Genomic DNA, 14263 nt, shown 5'->3' with positions numbered 1-14263 from the left:
TGTGTATACTCATAGCCGGCGGCATGAGGATCTTTTTGGTCTTTTGGTTTCTTAGGACATTTGGCCAGAAAGTGGGAAGCGTCCCCGCAGTACAAACACTCACCAGCCTGGAGGCGATGCAACCGCTCAGAAGGGGTAAGCCGAGCACGACCCAGTTGCATAGGCTCCTCCCGGGGCTTGGTGAAGGGGTCTGGTGACGAAGAGTGCTGTCCCCGAGGTGGTGAGGTAAATACTCGTCCAGAATTGTGTGATCGGCTGCTTCTCTCCCGGCGCCTCTCACGTAACCTATCATGCACATTCTGTGTGTAGTCAGAGATGTGCTTATTGCGAAAGGTCTAGTCGCACGAGTTGTCGTGGCCGAGTGGTTAAGGCGATGGACTAGAAATCCATTGGGGTCTCCCCGCGCAGGTTCGAATCCTGCCGACAACGGTTGGTTTTAAGTTGTGTCTGCTAAATTGTTAAAACTTGATCAATACAAGTAGCTCAGGGTTCAAAAGTAGCACCATCTTCTAGCCAACATCTAGTTAAATATGCAATTGTCTGTTACTGAATACCATTTCTTGAGCTTAGGTGGTTTTTAACAGTGAGTATTCAAAGCTGCAGAGGCAGCGGTGGGGGAAAAAAAGAGAGAAAATAAAAGGCGATGAAGCAGCGTGCCTTGTTATTGCAGGACGTTGTTACACAAAATCCTGGGCATTTCAGTGCATGTTTTTTGTTAATGTTATGGGACTCGCACAACGCGACTGACGAGTCTGATAGGTGGTTAATGTTACACCATTGTCCACAGCAGGTTGACGTCGGGTTGCTTTTTTCCAAAAGTTGATTTGGACTAAACTTTTTGCCGCAGGCATTCAAAACAAACGGAAAGACCTGCGTTTTTACCAGACTGAGTGACGGGCGACGACAGACTCAGTGGGTGTGTGAATGAATGCTCAGTCAGCCGGTGTCTCACTGTATTGGCATTATGTACGGCCGTACTATGTTTCTCTTTATCAAATCGCCTGAAAACAACACCAGGCTGCTACAGTATAACCATTCAGACGTCTACAAACATCAGACTGCTTGCTTGTAACTCAGCATTTCTCAGTTCTTGGCTGAGATGGACGACATAGCGCTGCATAAATTAGCGATGCATAAATTAGGTAGATACCTACCCATCAAATTAATATTTGAATATTGGGATCTAGCCCTACTCACCAGCCGAAAAAAACAATGGTAATGAGTGGCTGGTAACATTTTAACATTCACTAGCCATTTGGCTGCTGGACGAAAAAGTCAATTTTGAATCCTGCTTACAATGCAGTGGAATGATATGCATTCTGTCCAAACTACTAGGGATGCTAATTACGTTTTTTTTTCTGACCAATAGCCGACCCTCGTTAACCGATCATTAACTATTAACCAACAAGCAGGCAAAGGAGTCCCAGATCATCTGTCCAGGACCCTCGGACACACTTTCTGTGTTCTGCAGACAGCTGCAGACTTGAAACCATCGCGCAGCTACGATGTTCCAAGCATTGTCGTGGACACATGTAGCCACTTAATTGGAACCGCTTGCTAGGGATGCACCGATCCAACTTTTTCAGTCCCGATACCGATGCCTGGGCTTTGTGAATCTGTCGATACCCGATACCGATCCGGTACCGTTGTTGAATTAATAATAAATTGTATACCTTCCACCTTATACTTTCCTTCCACCATGTGGAAGAGACTAAAGGCACCAGACTTTCCTAACTAAGACAAAATAACATGGATGTAATGTATTGCATTCTTATTTATTTGTTATTTAAAAAACAATTGTGCATTCAAATCGAAAATAGAATGCAATCAAACTTCTTAAAATAAATTTAAATAAATAAAATGTAGAAGTAGAAGAAAAATAGTGAATACTGTAATACTGAATGTCAAAGGCAAGCAGGGTTTTTGATGCACCTCCCTCTTCCTCTCCTCCACTCCTCCTTTTTCCCCCAACCCCTTCTTCCCTGTCACTTTGTCAGATAAACTGCTGAGTCTACAGTGGAATGTTCTTGTTTGTACAGCGATGGTGGTATAGTGGTGAGCATAGCTGCCTTCCAAGCAGTTGACCCGGGTTCGATTCCCGGCCATCGCAAATCCTTTCTTCTGAGGAATGTTTGCTGTAGACCAACTAATTTGGTCAGATCTAGAAATCCATTGGGGTCTCCCCGCGCAGGTTCGAATCCTGTTTTTTTAAGTTGTGTCTGCTAAATTGTTAAAACTTGATCAATACAAGTAGCTCAGGGTTCAAAAGTAGCACCATCTTCTAGCCAACATCTAGTTAAATATGCAATTGTCTGGTCAATTTGCTTCACTCACCAGTCGGGCTGTACTGAATACCATTTCTAGAGCTCAGGTGGTTTTTAGACATGGAAGGTTGTGTGTATACTCATAGCCGGCGGCATGAGGATCTTTTTGGTCTTTTGGTTTCTTAGGACATTTGGCCAGAAAGTGGGAAGCGTCCCTGCAGTACAAACACTCACCAGCCTGGAGGCGATGCAACCGCTCAGAAGGGGTAAGCCGAGCACGACCCAGTTGCATAGGCTCCTCCCGGGGCTTGGTGAAGGGGTCTGGTGACGAAGAGTGCTGTCCCCGAGGTGGTGAGGTACGGGAGGTCGGTGGCGTAAATACTCGTCCAGAATTGTGTGATCGGCTGCTTCTCTCCCGGCGCCTCACGTAACTCATCATGCACATTCTGTGTGTAGTCAGAGATGTGCTTATTGCGAAAGGTCTAGTCGCACGAGTTGTCGTGGCCGAGTGGTTAAGGCGATGGACTAGAAATCCATTGGGGTCTCCCCGCGCAGGTTTGAATCCTGCCGACAACGGTTGGTTTTAAGTTGTGTCTGCTAAATTGTTAAAACTTGATCAATACAAGTAGCTCAGGGTTCAAAAGTAGCACCATCTTCTAGCCAACATCTAGTTAAATATGCAATTGTCTGTTACTGAATACCATTTCTTGAGCTTAGGTGGTTTTTAACAGTGAGTATTCAAAGCTGCAGAGGCAGCGGTGGGGGGAAAAAAGAGAGAAAATAAAAGGCGATGAAGCAGCGTGCCTTGTTATTGCAGGACGTTGTTACACAAAATCCTGGGCATTTCAGTGCATGTTTTTTGTTAATGTTATGGGACTCGCACAACGCGACTGACGAGTCTGATAGGTGGTTAATGTTACACCATTGTCCACAGCAGGTTGACGTCGGGTTGCTTTTTTCCAAAAGTTGTTTTGGATTAAACTTTTTTGTAGCCACTTAATAGGAACCGCTTGCTAGGGATGCACCGATCCAACGTTTTCAGTCCCGATACCGATGCCGATCATTTTCCCTAAAATGAAGCTATATCATGTTATGAGCATTCAAAAACCTGTAGTGGCCAGAATTCAAATGTACGTCAACTGCATGGAGGAGAGTTATGTTAACTACTTAATCACCATAGCTGAAATCAGAGAAGAGTCAGTAGTTCACAGAAGGTCAAAATAAAATAGGAGAGCCAAAGATATAGATTCCTACAACCCTGTAACAGGACTCAGCCCCTGATTACAATATGCCTGTTTTTTATCTGTTCAGCAGCATCACAGTGGTGAGTTCATTCAGCGAGTTGTATCTTTTTTTACCAGTAGATGGTAGTATTTGTCTTTCCCATTCATTGGGAAACCGTTGACTGTCACTGTAAACACTGCCGCTTTCAGATCAGACTCTGAGGCAAGCCCCTCCACAGCAGAGCTTGACGCCCACTCACGTGTGACGCTTTTAGAAAGAGGAAGAGTAGGCCTGAGCCACAGATAGGAGAAAAACACATCACACATTTTAATCACTTGGGTTTCCCTGATGCAAAATCAGTAGTAGATACGGCCCATGACTAAACAAGAACAATTAAAAGTAACGTAGTAGAGGGCTTCATGAAAACTTGATTCAACCCTCATCTGTGATATAGCTGCTAGCTGGGAAATCCAGGAAAGCCCACATTAATCAGTTTCCAATGAAATGTTAGTTTGGGATTTCACCATTTTGTTGCTCTTTCTTGATGACATACTGTAGAATATGTTGCAGGAACATTACCAGTTGTACAGTTTTGCTTCATGTTGGGTAAAACGTATTCACTAGCTATCACCATCTTGGACTTCAAATGTCTTGTCACAACTAAACAATAATAAAAAATGAAGTATTCTGATTCTTTACTTAGGTAAAATTAGTAATGGAACAATGGAAAACTACTCATGATTACTTCATGTCCTTAAAGCTACACAATTAAAAGTATAATGGTGCATTCAATTTTTTTTGCAAAATGAGCAAAGTAACTTGTAACTATAGTTGTCAAGTAAATGTAGTCGTAAAAAGTAATTTATATTTAGAATACAATAGTATAAATAATGACCCCAGTTAATGTCAGTTGGTCGGTCCACCACTTTGGTCTGGATAATATCTCAACAACTATTGGATGGATCGCCATGACATTTAGTACATGGTCTCCAGTGTATGACTTTGGTGACCCCCTGATTTTTCTTCTAGTGCCACTACAAGGTTGACATTTGTAGTTTAGACTGAAATGCCCCTGCAGCTGTTGGAGGGATTGCCAATTTGTCCAATATTTAGTATACTAGTGGGGTGCCCATTGAAAACATGCCTGTTCAGAACGGGCCAATTGCTTGGCCTCCTGTATTTATTGCTTGCAGCTTTCTCGAGAACCGCTCTTCCAAACAACTTCACACTCGACACTGCGCTTCCTTGGGTCCTGAGCAATACACCTGACATATTTGCATCATCCAGTATCATCCAGAGTATACACATTATTTGCTAAAAGCTAGCTATTTGGGACCCGGCCTTTTTTCCTGGAACAAAAGTGCTCATTGCAAAAATTACCCAATCAGTTGATGTTTGAGTTTGCTACAATGTAACATCTCTCTCCTGTCTCTCTTTCAGTGTTGCCAACTCTTTTCCAATTAAAGTAGCTAGCACTGGCTCCAAAAGTAAGCTGAGCAAGACGACTGTATGCAGCCAGCAAGCTGCCCATGACCTGCTTTAATCTTCTTTTAACTTCAGTGGCTGTACAACAGCGTGCTGCATGTGACGTCTTTCACGCACAGTGTGCTGCGTGTGACATCTGTCGCGCATGCGGGTTACCGCATTCGTAAGACAGACATCCGGACGGACTACCTCACTCACTCACAGAGCTTCCTGGCTTTATTGTGCGATGACCAAATGCCTGCAAAATGAATGATAATCCCATCAGCCTCAGCCAAAGGGAATGGGAATATGTCATCATCAACAGCAAGTTGGCCATTTTTTGGAGGATAAGGGTGAGAGTGACATTCGCTGGCTGTTTACTATCAAAATGTGTCAAAAAGAACTGCTGAGCTGACAGGAAAACACTACACAGTGAATAAAATTCAAAACACAAAATGTAGTATATAGTTTACAATCAGACACAAAGGTAGACTAATGTTATGTTTCATTTTGCTAGATAACGGTGGATTAATTCTGCATTATTAACCAACTCTTTGTTAGCATTCAGTTAGCATGGCATTAGCTAGCTTATCTTCATGTATGATTTGTGTAGTCGGCATTTGGCTTGATTAAATTGTCCTAATAAATAAATAAATCTTTAAAAAAAAGATGATATGGCTGTATCATGAGAATTTCAGTCCCAGTCTACGTGGCTGCATTAAGTGCAGAGGCTGCACTTTCCAGTAGGCTGGATCTCATCTCTTAAATTACTTTTATAGTAAAGAGAAAGAGAGCAAGAGAGAGAGAGAGAGAGAGAGAGAGGGGAATTCAAGTGTCCCCTGCCTACTCTCATGTTACCATAGAACCATGTTCCCTCAAGAACAGACCTCATTCTGTCCTTTCCATTAACACTCATCAGTGATCAAGACTGTATACAATACCAAATCAAAAACCCCTTGTTGCTTAGAGATATACATACCTTATGTCAGTGCTGCCAACACATAAGTCTAATAGTAAGGACATTATGTTAGAAAAAGAAAGTAGAGGTTATCAAGACTAATGTGAAATATTCTGACAGTGAATGTTGTAATTTCACAGGAATCTTTCTTAGTTGTGAAGTTACAAATCTAAAGTGAATAATCTGTTTAAATCACTACCCAAAGTAGAACTGAAATATCACAGACATTTTCATTTTATTGCATATTGCATAATGACACATTTTCAATTAGATATCACATGCATTCCACAGAAGTGTCATTTGCATAGCATTGTGATGTATTAATATTCCACAGGAATTTACCCACAGTCCATAAAGAACTACATATACATGTTTGCATGCACACATACTTTAAAAGATAGCTTACATATTTTTTGGTGATCCATAAATTCTTTTTTAAGACTTATTAGACATAGTTTCACTAAAAAAAATAGCATTCATTTGATTACTGTGTTAACTACCACACTGAAATATAGCATGTACTAGCATAACGTAGGGAGCTCTGGGAAATGTAACCAATAGCTGGCAGTTAATGCATAATGATACACAATACCAATCTCTTCCAACCACTGTCCTGCAGTGTTGTTGAGTCACATCAGCCCATTTCAGCAACAAAGTTGAGCTAATTCCATTCATTTCAAGTCATCTTGAAGTCTTGTAAACAATTGCAGTTCGTCAATGAGCCATGTCGCCTGCAGCTGTCCACCTGTCTGAAGTATTCCTCAGTGCTCCAACGTGAAAGCCATATGTTTAAAAAAGGCTAAAAAATAAAATATCAGTTGGCTTTGACTAAAATTCAGCCACATAAATGGTGAGCTGTGGTCCGGTGCTAGCCATATTCTGAAGTGGGGGGCCCTGTCACCAGTTTACAGTAACCTGACAAGGCCCCTAGGTCAATATACAAGGAGCCCTTCCTCCTCATGTGGCCAGAGTCCTCAGAGTACAGAGAAGAATCTGCAGAAAAAAGAAAGGCATACATGTCTGAATAGGGCAAGTATCTTGTCATTAATTACTGGAACCAAATTGACTTCAGAATGTGCTTACCCTGTGTGGTGTCATGGTGCTGGCTCTGCTGCCGTAACATTGTGTGTGTGGCCTCCTCCAGGGCTGAGTCAAGGCTCCAGCAGCGTGGCTGATCCTCCCTAGGCGGGTTGATGGCCTCGTCCTTCAACAGCTCGGACGCCGAGCTCCGCAGGGCAGGGTTCTTCTCCAGGGCTCTTTCCAGGAAGGAGCGCATGGCCGGGCTGCAGTCCTCAGCTATGTCCTCAAGAGGGGGGGCTTGCTTATGGATCTGTTGGGAGAGAGATAAGGCAAAAATTGCATGAGAAAACTGCAGTATGAGAGAAAAAAATACTAAATTACAAAGACAGTCAATCCTTCCAAATAACTAACAAACAAAACAACATATGTATATATTAGGGCTGAACGGTGAATCACGATTTAAAAGAATGCGATAAGCTAATTGTGAAGACCGCGATAAATCGAATGTGCAATATTTAATCAAATGATTGGTGAATATATATATATATATATATATATATATATATATATATATATATATATATATATAAATGCTGGAATAATGTTGCATATCACAGGTTGTTTACAGAAATGTCCTATTTTCAATGGCTTTTTCATTTATTTTGTATTCCTTTATTGAACATGATGGTAGAAGGTGTAGTATGTAGATGCTGCTGTTGAACTGAGGCAGATCAGACATTACACTTTACAGAAAGTACTGATATTTTTTATTGGAATTGTTTTCTATTATTATAACTTTAGCTTTTGTGATAAATGTTCTGTGTTTGGCTGTTCTATGTTCCATGCTTATTAAAAGAAAAACACTCATATCTATGTTCTCATCCTTGCATTAGAATATAGAGTAGTTTTGATGGTGTCTCATGTTATAATGCTCCATGACATGTTTTATCTGATACACAGTGAGTATTGGACTTTAGCTTTACTTACAAATAATAATAATAGCTAATCGGATCATATATATATATATATATATATATCCAGCAGCTCCTTCAGCAGCTGTGACCCAGTTTTCTTGTCATTGTGAGTAGTAGCTTGTAAAACAAGTTTGGTTGTAGTAAAAAGGAACAAGGAGAAGCAGCAAAGCTCAGCCTGTAGAAGCGACTTAAACCACGTAACATTACTTCTCCATGACAGCAGTTTCACAAGGAAGTGAGTAAATCAAAAGAGCTGATAATCATGTAACATGACTTCTTGAAAGCAAAGAACCCATGTAATGGAAAACCTTTTAAAAGAAGTAGTGACTGACTAACTGAGCCATACTATAGGTCAAAAACTGCAATCAGTCACGTTGAGCCTTTATCGCATGCTAATCTAGGCTGTGGAAGACCTGAACAAGGTCATGGAAAAGTGTCACTTTTTTAAATGCAGCAAGATACAAGATACTGTCTATCTCGCAAGTGTAATATATGCTACTAACTCTGTGCAGGTGTGATGCTAATTGCAAAGAAAACCAAACTGTCTGATGGATAAACGCTTAGGGCCCAAACATGCTTTTGATATTTAGCAGTTGAGGTGAAATAAAAGTAATAATTTTCCAGAGGGTGGTCTCAGAAAAAAAGATGGCAAAAAATGATAAGGGCTTTGCCGCAAATAGTATTTCTACAAGGACTGAACTATTTGTTCAGTCCTTGTATTCTTGAATACGTCTTCAGAGATATATACATATCCAATCGTTGGTGAAACAATATAAAACTAAAAATATCAACCATGCAAATTAGTGGCACTAGAAGAAAGGTCAGGCGATCACTAAAGTCAGTAGACCTCATTCTCTGGGAATCATGCATGTCTTGCAATGTCTTTGCAATCATTCCAATAGTGAGAGTTATTTCAATCTGGCGTGGCTCATAAAAAATGTACAGTTCTTACAATGTAGAGGTAGGAAGGGTATGCAGTGCGTGGGTATCTCTGGACCCATGGAGGGCTTCCAGTCTGCATGTGAATGATGGTAGTGCCCAGGCTGTAGATGTCTGTTTTGGTGTTATGTCCTCGACACAGAACCACCTCTGGACTCATATACATCTAAATGAAAGAAGGGTAACATAACATGCATTAGAAATTGCATTGTGAAAGTAGTTCCTCTTTTTTTGTTTCCCATTGAAATACATGTATCAGTCTTAAACAACATACAGGATAAACACATTCACAGTAAAAGGGTTTTTCTGTTTCAACAAACAAGATAACCTTTAGACCCACGCCGTGTGTGTGTGTGTGTGTGTGTGTGTGTGTGTGTGTGTGTGTGTCAAGGTAAGAGCAGTGCAAAAGCATGTTGGCCTTTGGAGTGTGAAAAGTAAACACAATACCAGAGTTCATCTCTTTCTCTGCTGGAAATTCCAGCTTGCTCTTCAATGTTAATGTAGGCCTGAGCAGCCCAGTGTATTTGCTAGCTCTGTCTCTTATTATTACTGCTGGGTGTCTGCCCTGGGACTTTCCACAAGCCAAGTCATGAGAGGTCAAGGGTGCATGTGCAAATACAGACACACAAACAAGTCTATGGAAAAGCTAGGCCGATACATTATGGGAGAAAAGGCACGTGAGAAATGTCTTGGATTAATCCTAAAATGTCCAAAGTACTGATTACATCTGTTCTGAGAACCCTAAGCATAAGCACACTATTAACATCAGTGAGGTCAATGAGTGCACTGACTGCTCTATAACAGCTCTTGCCAATCAGTGACTTCCAATCATTTGGGAAAAGGGAAGTGCTGACAAGTCCTAAAACTAATTTCTTTAAATCCCTGGGGAGGTCTAGCCTGAGTCATGAGTCAAGAAGAGTGCTCTCCTTTCTAGTAAAAACACACACTCTAGATAAGAGATAGGAAAACAAGTCATCATTAGACCAAGCAATTACAAAAGACATGTTGGCTTTATGCATGCATTATGGGCTTACAGTTGCAGCCTGTAAGACTCAGATCAGATCTCTGGCTTATTTTCTTACCTCTGTTCCTCTAAAGTCGCTGGGAATGTATATATCCTCTGTCATCTGCACCGTCAGGCCAAAGTCCACCAACACTGCCTTGTCTGACATCAGGACAATATTACTGGCTAAAGAAAACAGAGAAAACAATAGTTATGGCACTGTCTGTCAGAGAGGCTGCTGTGTACAGCATTTTCAGTGTTTATGCTTTGCTGTGCAGGTTGGCATTTGAGATAATAATTAGTGACTTCTCAGCATACTGAACTGGCTTGAGTTTGCATTGATTTCAACTGGAAAAAAGGCCACTAAAACCTCCCAAGAAGAAGACAAGCAAGTCACGTGCTTTAAGCCAATGGATTTAAAAGATAATTTGAGGAACAACATCATTGCGCTTAAAAACCTCAGGCGGTATAATTACATATTTTGATCGCAGGCAGGAAACACTAAGTACCACAGCAACATCTCAGAGGGCCAAGCAGGCCATTGTCGTAAATCACTTGCTTCTTTGGACCCTACATTTAACCCTGAGAGAGCATGAGAAGCAGACTGGAAGTTCCTGACACCAAACAGCCTCTGGAGAAAGCTTTGATCCCTGCAGCGGTGCTGTGATTCAACCAATGGGAAACTACCTCGCATCAAACCTCAGCTGAGCCCCACCTACTGAAGCTGGCATGTGTTATCCAATAGTTACCAGGCAGTGTGACTTCCTTAAAACAAGTTCGTCAAAGCTACAAAGAAGACAACTTGTATAATACTCTGTCAATAGATCTCTCTGGTCTGTTTGGTTTGTGTCAGTTTGGACTGATGCACCTCTTCCTGCTCGCCACTTAAGACTCTATAATTATTTTACAAAAACTGTATCCGTCTGTGGCTTGACGTTGACGCAAAGAGGGTAAAAAGTGACATTACATAATTCCTGAACCATGTGTCAGTCTTACTACAATGCAGTACATCCATCAACAACTGCCAAGTTGCGTTTTGCTCTTACGTTTGATGTCGTGGTGGATGACGTTGTGTGAGTGCAGGTACTCCAAGCCCCGCAGGACTTGCTGGGTCACCCAGATGATCTCAAACTCCCTCATGGGCCCACAGCTGTCCAGCTTCTCCAGGACCGAGCCGCCCTCTCCGGCCTCCATGAACAGGTGAACGCTCTGGTCCCAGAGCACGGCGCCGTAAAGCTCAGCGATGTTCTCGTGGCGGAACCGGGCCTGGAACTCCACATCGGCTGCTTTAAAGTGCTCCATAGCGATCTGTGAGGATGATGATAAGATATGCATTATCACAAGGAAATCTCTTGTAACTCAGATACCAAACACAAACTGGTGCCAGTAAGCCTTCTCTGTGTATTTAACAGTGCGTACAATACACTGTGTCAACATAGCATTCTGATGACAACATCAGACTAATAGGAAATGACTCTTTCCTTAATTGTTCCCATGTAGGAAAGAGTTAACAAACAACTATTTATCTAATGAGGGGGGGTTATTTTCAGATAGATAAGGAAAGGACAGAATGTGTGAAAAGTGTGCCACGCGCAACATGCAGTATTTCAAATGTATTATATATTTAACTTCGTCACAAACATCCAGAGAAGCCGTGGAAAGCTGTTCAATGTCCATTCTTACTTTAATCTTGGCCCATTTTGTAAGTTTGTTACACAAAACCTGGTTCTGCTTTTAAGAGCACTGTTCCTCTTTTAATTCAAGGGCAAACATACCAAATGTCATGTTGACATTAACATTCATTGTACAAACACAGGAGTAGATGACCTGTTATCAAATAGTACTTGGCAGGTGAAATATTTGGCACCTGGGGTAAGAGTTTCGAGAAGAGCACGGGCTGGATTCCAGCCAGGCACTGCTCAGCAGGACTCACCAGTTTACAAGCCATTCTCTTTCTAGTGGTGGTGTCCTGAGCCAAGTGGACTTTCCCAAATGAGCCCTTGGGCACAAGGCTAGAGCCGTGATCCTTGTAGGTCAATTTCCATGGAAACAGGAGCACGTCCACGTTGATCTGGTAGCGGCCTTTTTTCACAGCCATGGCCTTCTGCAAACAAAGTTTCAGTTAAGAAATGGATCCTATAAAAATATAAAAGACAGTAGGGGTGAGGGGAAAAATCGATACATCATAGTATCACGATATTTTTGGTCAGTTTGTCTGCTTGACAATCGAGATTAGCAAACAGAGACATTTATCTTTTTAGATAAAACAGATGTTGACAGTTTTCTTTTGGGGACATCATTTGAAACTGGGAAAATATATTGCAGAATATTGCAATATGTTCGCAATATTATTGTATCGTGACATACGTATCGTTACGATATTGTATCATGAGGCCTCTGCTGATTCCCACCCCTAAAAGACAGTAGTTAAAGATTTTTTTGTGCATGACTATATTTCATGCACAAGACATTCAGTTTTGTTCTGGAGTCAAAAGACAAAAAAACTCAACCTTGTTGAGCAGAACACCCGTTTCCTCAGTCAGGTGCTGCAGGGCTGCTGGCTGCATGTTGGAGAGCTGGTTGACAAAGGACAGGAGGTCTGTCACCGCCCCGTACCGAACACCACTGACCCCATCGGCGTAGTCCTTCTGCTGACTCCCCAAGCCCACCGAGTCCCCTGCCTCCTCGTTCTCGTCCATGTCCTCCTGGGAGAGACCTTCCTCTTCGAATGACAAGCCTCCTTCCTCCTCTTCCTCAAGCTGATACAGAGTCTCTGCAGCGTTGATGATGTCTTCTATATTCATGTGAGCCAACAGCAGTTCTACTCCATTACTATATTTGTAATCCATCTTGCTGCTTGACTTGTGCTGCTCACCCTAAAATCAGGAGGTCAGTTTATGGACATGTCTCTGTTTAGTTTGAGACTCGCACAAGCTCCTGTCAGTGATCAGTCAGTGAATGACACAGGATGCGCAGGATACTCAGTATGGCACTTCACTTAAGCACTGAATCTTTGATTCAGCAGGCTGGAAGCACAACTGGGAGGGGCTTAAAAGACTATTTTTCAAGCAAATGAAGGGAGTTTCACAGTAAAGCTGGGAAGCCCCCAGGAAAGCTTGGACCTTATTGTACAATTATAAAACGCTCATAATAATAATATTAATATATTATATATATATATATATATATATTAATAATTCGGGATGTTGTAGATGTTACAACCAATCTCTAAAGTATTTAGCTGCTATTTTTTTTAAATTATTATTTCAACAGCTTACGTCAGATGAGATAGGGAAATGCACACGTACTTGCCGTATTCTTCGAGTCAATAGTTTAAAGCGACTGTCGTCTCCCCATCGTGCGTCTCAATCGTCCAACAGCCCCTCACCGACTGACTGTCTGGCAGAAGTCGGACTGTGTTTAGAAGGAAGTAAACAGAGGAAGTGGCGTCGATCAGCGCCAGCGTAGGTGGTGTTTGTCAGGTGCCAGCGCTTTACTCTCCAACTCTGTAGGTTTCGTTTTCCCTTTCTCGTTTTCTCAAATGAACACAGGACATCACCTTCCGCAGAACTGTCGGGTGTTTTCCTGTGGGAAAATGTCTTTTGCTGCTTTTTGCAAAAGCAACGTTTAAAAGAGGTCATAATTTAATAGAAATGTAAGGTTTAGAGTCCCCGCAACATAATAAACCCTCGGTTACAGAAATACATAACATACTCGAATTGTTAAGTTCATTAGACATAGAAAAAGTCAAATGACAAAATTTCAATTTTAAGTTATATATGTTACTGTAATAGCTACCAAATGACACAGTAGAAGTATAAGCAATCACCCATAGGCCTACATGTATTTTTCATACATATTTTATTTATCGCCACGTAAGATTTGGTACCTCTCTGTTGCCGTAGACAAAACCGAACGCATGCGCATTTCCGTTTCTTTCGGAGCAACAATGGCGTCCCCCTTTGCGGTGTGCAGGTTGAAGGGAAGGGGCAGCCTGGTGAAGTGTCTACAGAAGGTCGATCCATTTCTTCACAGGAATATTGGAACAGACGTTGTTGCTACCCAAGGTGAAGCACTAGTTAGTAAATCAAGCTGTTAAACAAACGAAGTTAGCCTACTTGCTAGCCCTGTCTCCTGTATAGTGACCGTCATTCCAAACTTCATTCAGAAATGTTTATATTTTCAGTAGCCTTGGCTATATATCAAAGTTGGTAAGTTATTTAGTAGAAAACGAAAAACTGAAGAAACCACTAGGGCTCTCGGTAAAAATCGGCAATGTGTTTGTCCACCAAGGAGTCTTGACAATTAGCTAGTTCAGCTAAATCTTCTGTGTGTAAAGTGATTCTAGCTGTCATTTTAGATACGATTTCATTTTAATGACATGCTGCTTTGTGGATGATATTTGTGCCGAATTTGT

The 14263-nt window shown here is 41.7% G+C and overlaps 2 protein-coding genes and 3 non-coding genes across 6 annotated transcripts in view; 4 read left to right on the top strand and 1 right to left on the bottom strand.

Annotated features, from left to right (window-relative positions):
- Positions 1–347: 347 nt before the first annotated feature.
- Positions 348–429, top strand: trnas-aga (transfer RNA serine (anticodon AGA)). The gene has a single exon. It is a non-coding gene; the product is annotated as a tRNA-Ser (tRNA).
- Positions 430–2038: 1609 nt separating this feature from the next.
- Positions 2039–2110, top strand: trnag-ucc (transfer RNA glycine (anticodon UCC)). Its single transcript has one exon. It is a non-coding gene; the product is annotated as a tRNA-Gly (tRNA).
- Positions 2111–2758: 648 nt separating this feature from the next.
- trnas-aga (transfer RNA serine (anticodon AGA)) lies at positions 2759–2840 on the top strand. The gene has a single exon. It is a non-coding gene; the product is annotated as a tRNA-Ser (tRNA).
- Positions 2841–6126: 3286 nt separating this feature from the next.
- On the bottom strand, positions 6127–13352 carry map3k8 (mitogen-activated protein kinase kinase kinase 8). Of its 2 annotated transcripts, none has more exons than XM_078280298.1 (8): positions 13155–13352; positions 12357–12722; positions 11780–11950; positions 10893–11154; positions 9926–10032; positions 8857–9009; positions 6994–7240; positions 6127–6903 (listed from the first exon to the last, which is right to left on the bottom strand). In XM_078280298.1, the coding sequence occupies exons 2-8, from the start codon at positions 12693–12695 to the stop codon at positions 6779–6781; spliced, it is 1404 nt and encodes a 467-aa protein (XP_078136424.1). In that variant the 5' UTR covers positions 12696–12722; positions 13155–13352; the 3' UTR covers positions 6127–6778. The 2 variants fall into 2 exon arrangements, with proteins under 2 accessions (XP_078136424.1, XP_078136426.1); XM_078280300.1 differs by having other exon boundaries at positions 13159–13352.
- Positions 13353–13708: 356 nt separating this feature from the next.
- Positions 13709–14263, top strand: part of mtpap (mitochondrial poly(A) polymerase) — a 20525-nt gene continuing 19970 nt past the window's right edge. Inside the window, exon 1 of the mRNA XM_078280297.1 lies at positions 13709–13913. Within this exon, the coding sequence (XP_078136423.1) occupies positions 13766–13913 (148 nt within the window). The 5' untranslated portion in view covers positions 13709–13765. The remainder of the gene's footprint in view (positions 13914–14263) is intronic.

This window comes from Sander vitreus, chromosome 22 (genome assembly GCF_031162955.1).
Source record: "Sander vitreus isolate 19-12246 chromosome 22, sanVit1, whole genome shotgun sequence".
Classification (NCBI taxonomy): Eukaryota; Metazoa; Chordata; class Actinopteri; order Perciformes; family Percidae; genus Sander; species Sander vitreus.
The sequence above is the reverse complement of the archived record's forward strand: the minus strand, read 5'-3'. Positions and strand labels throughout refer to the sequence as shown.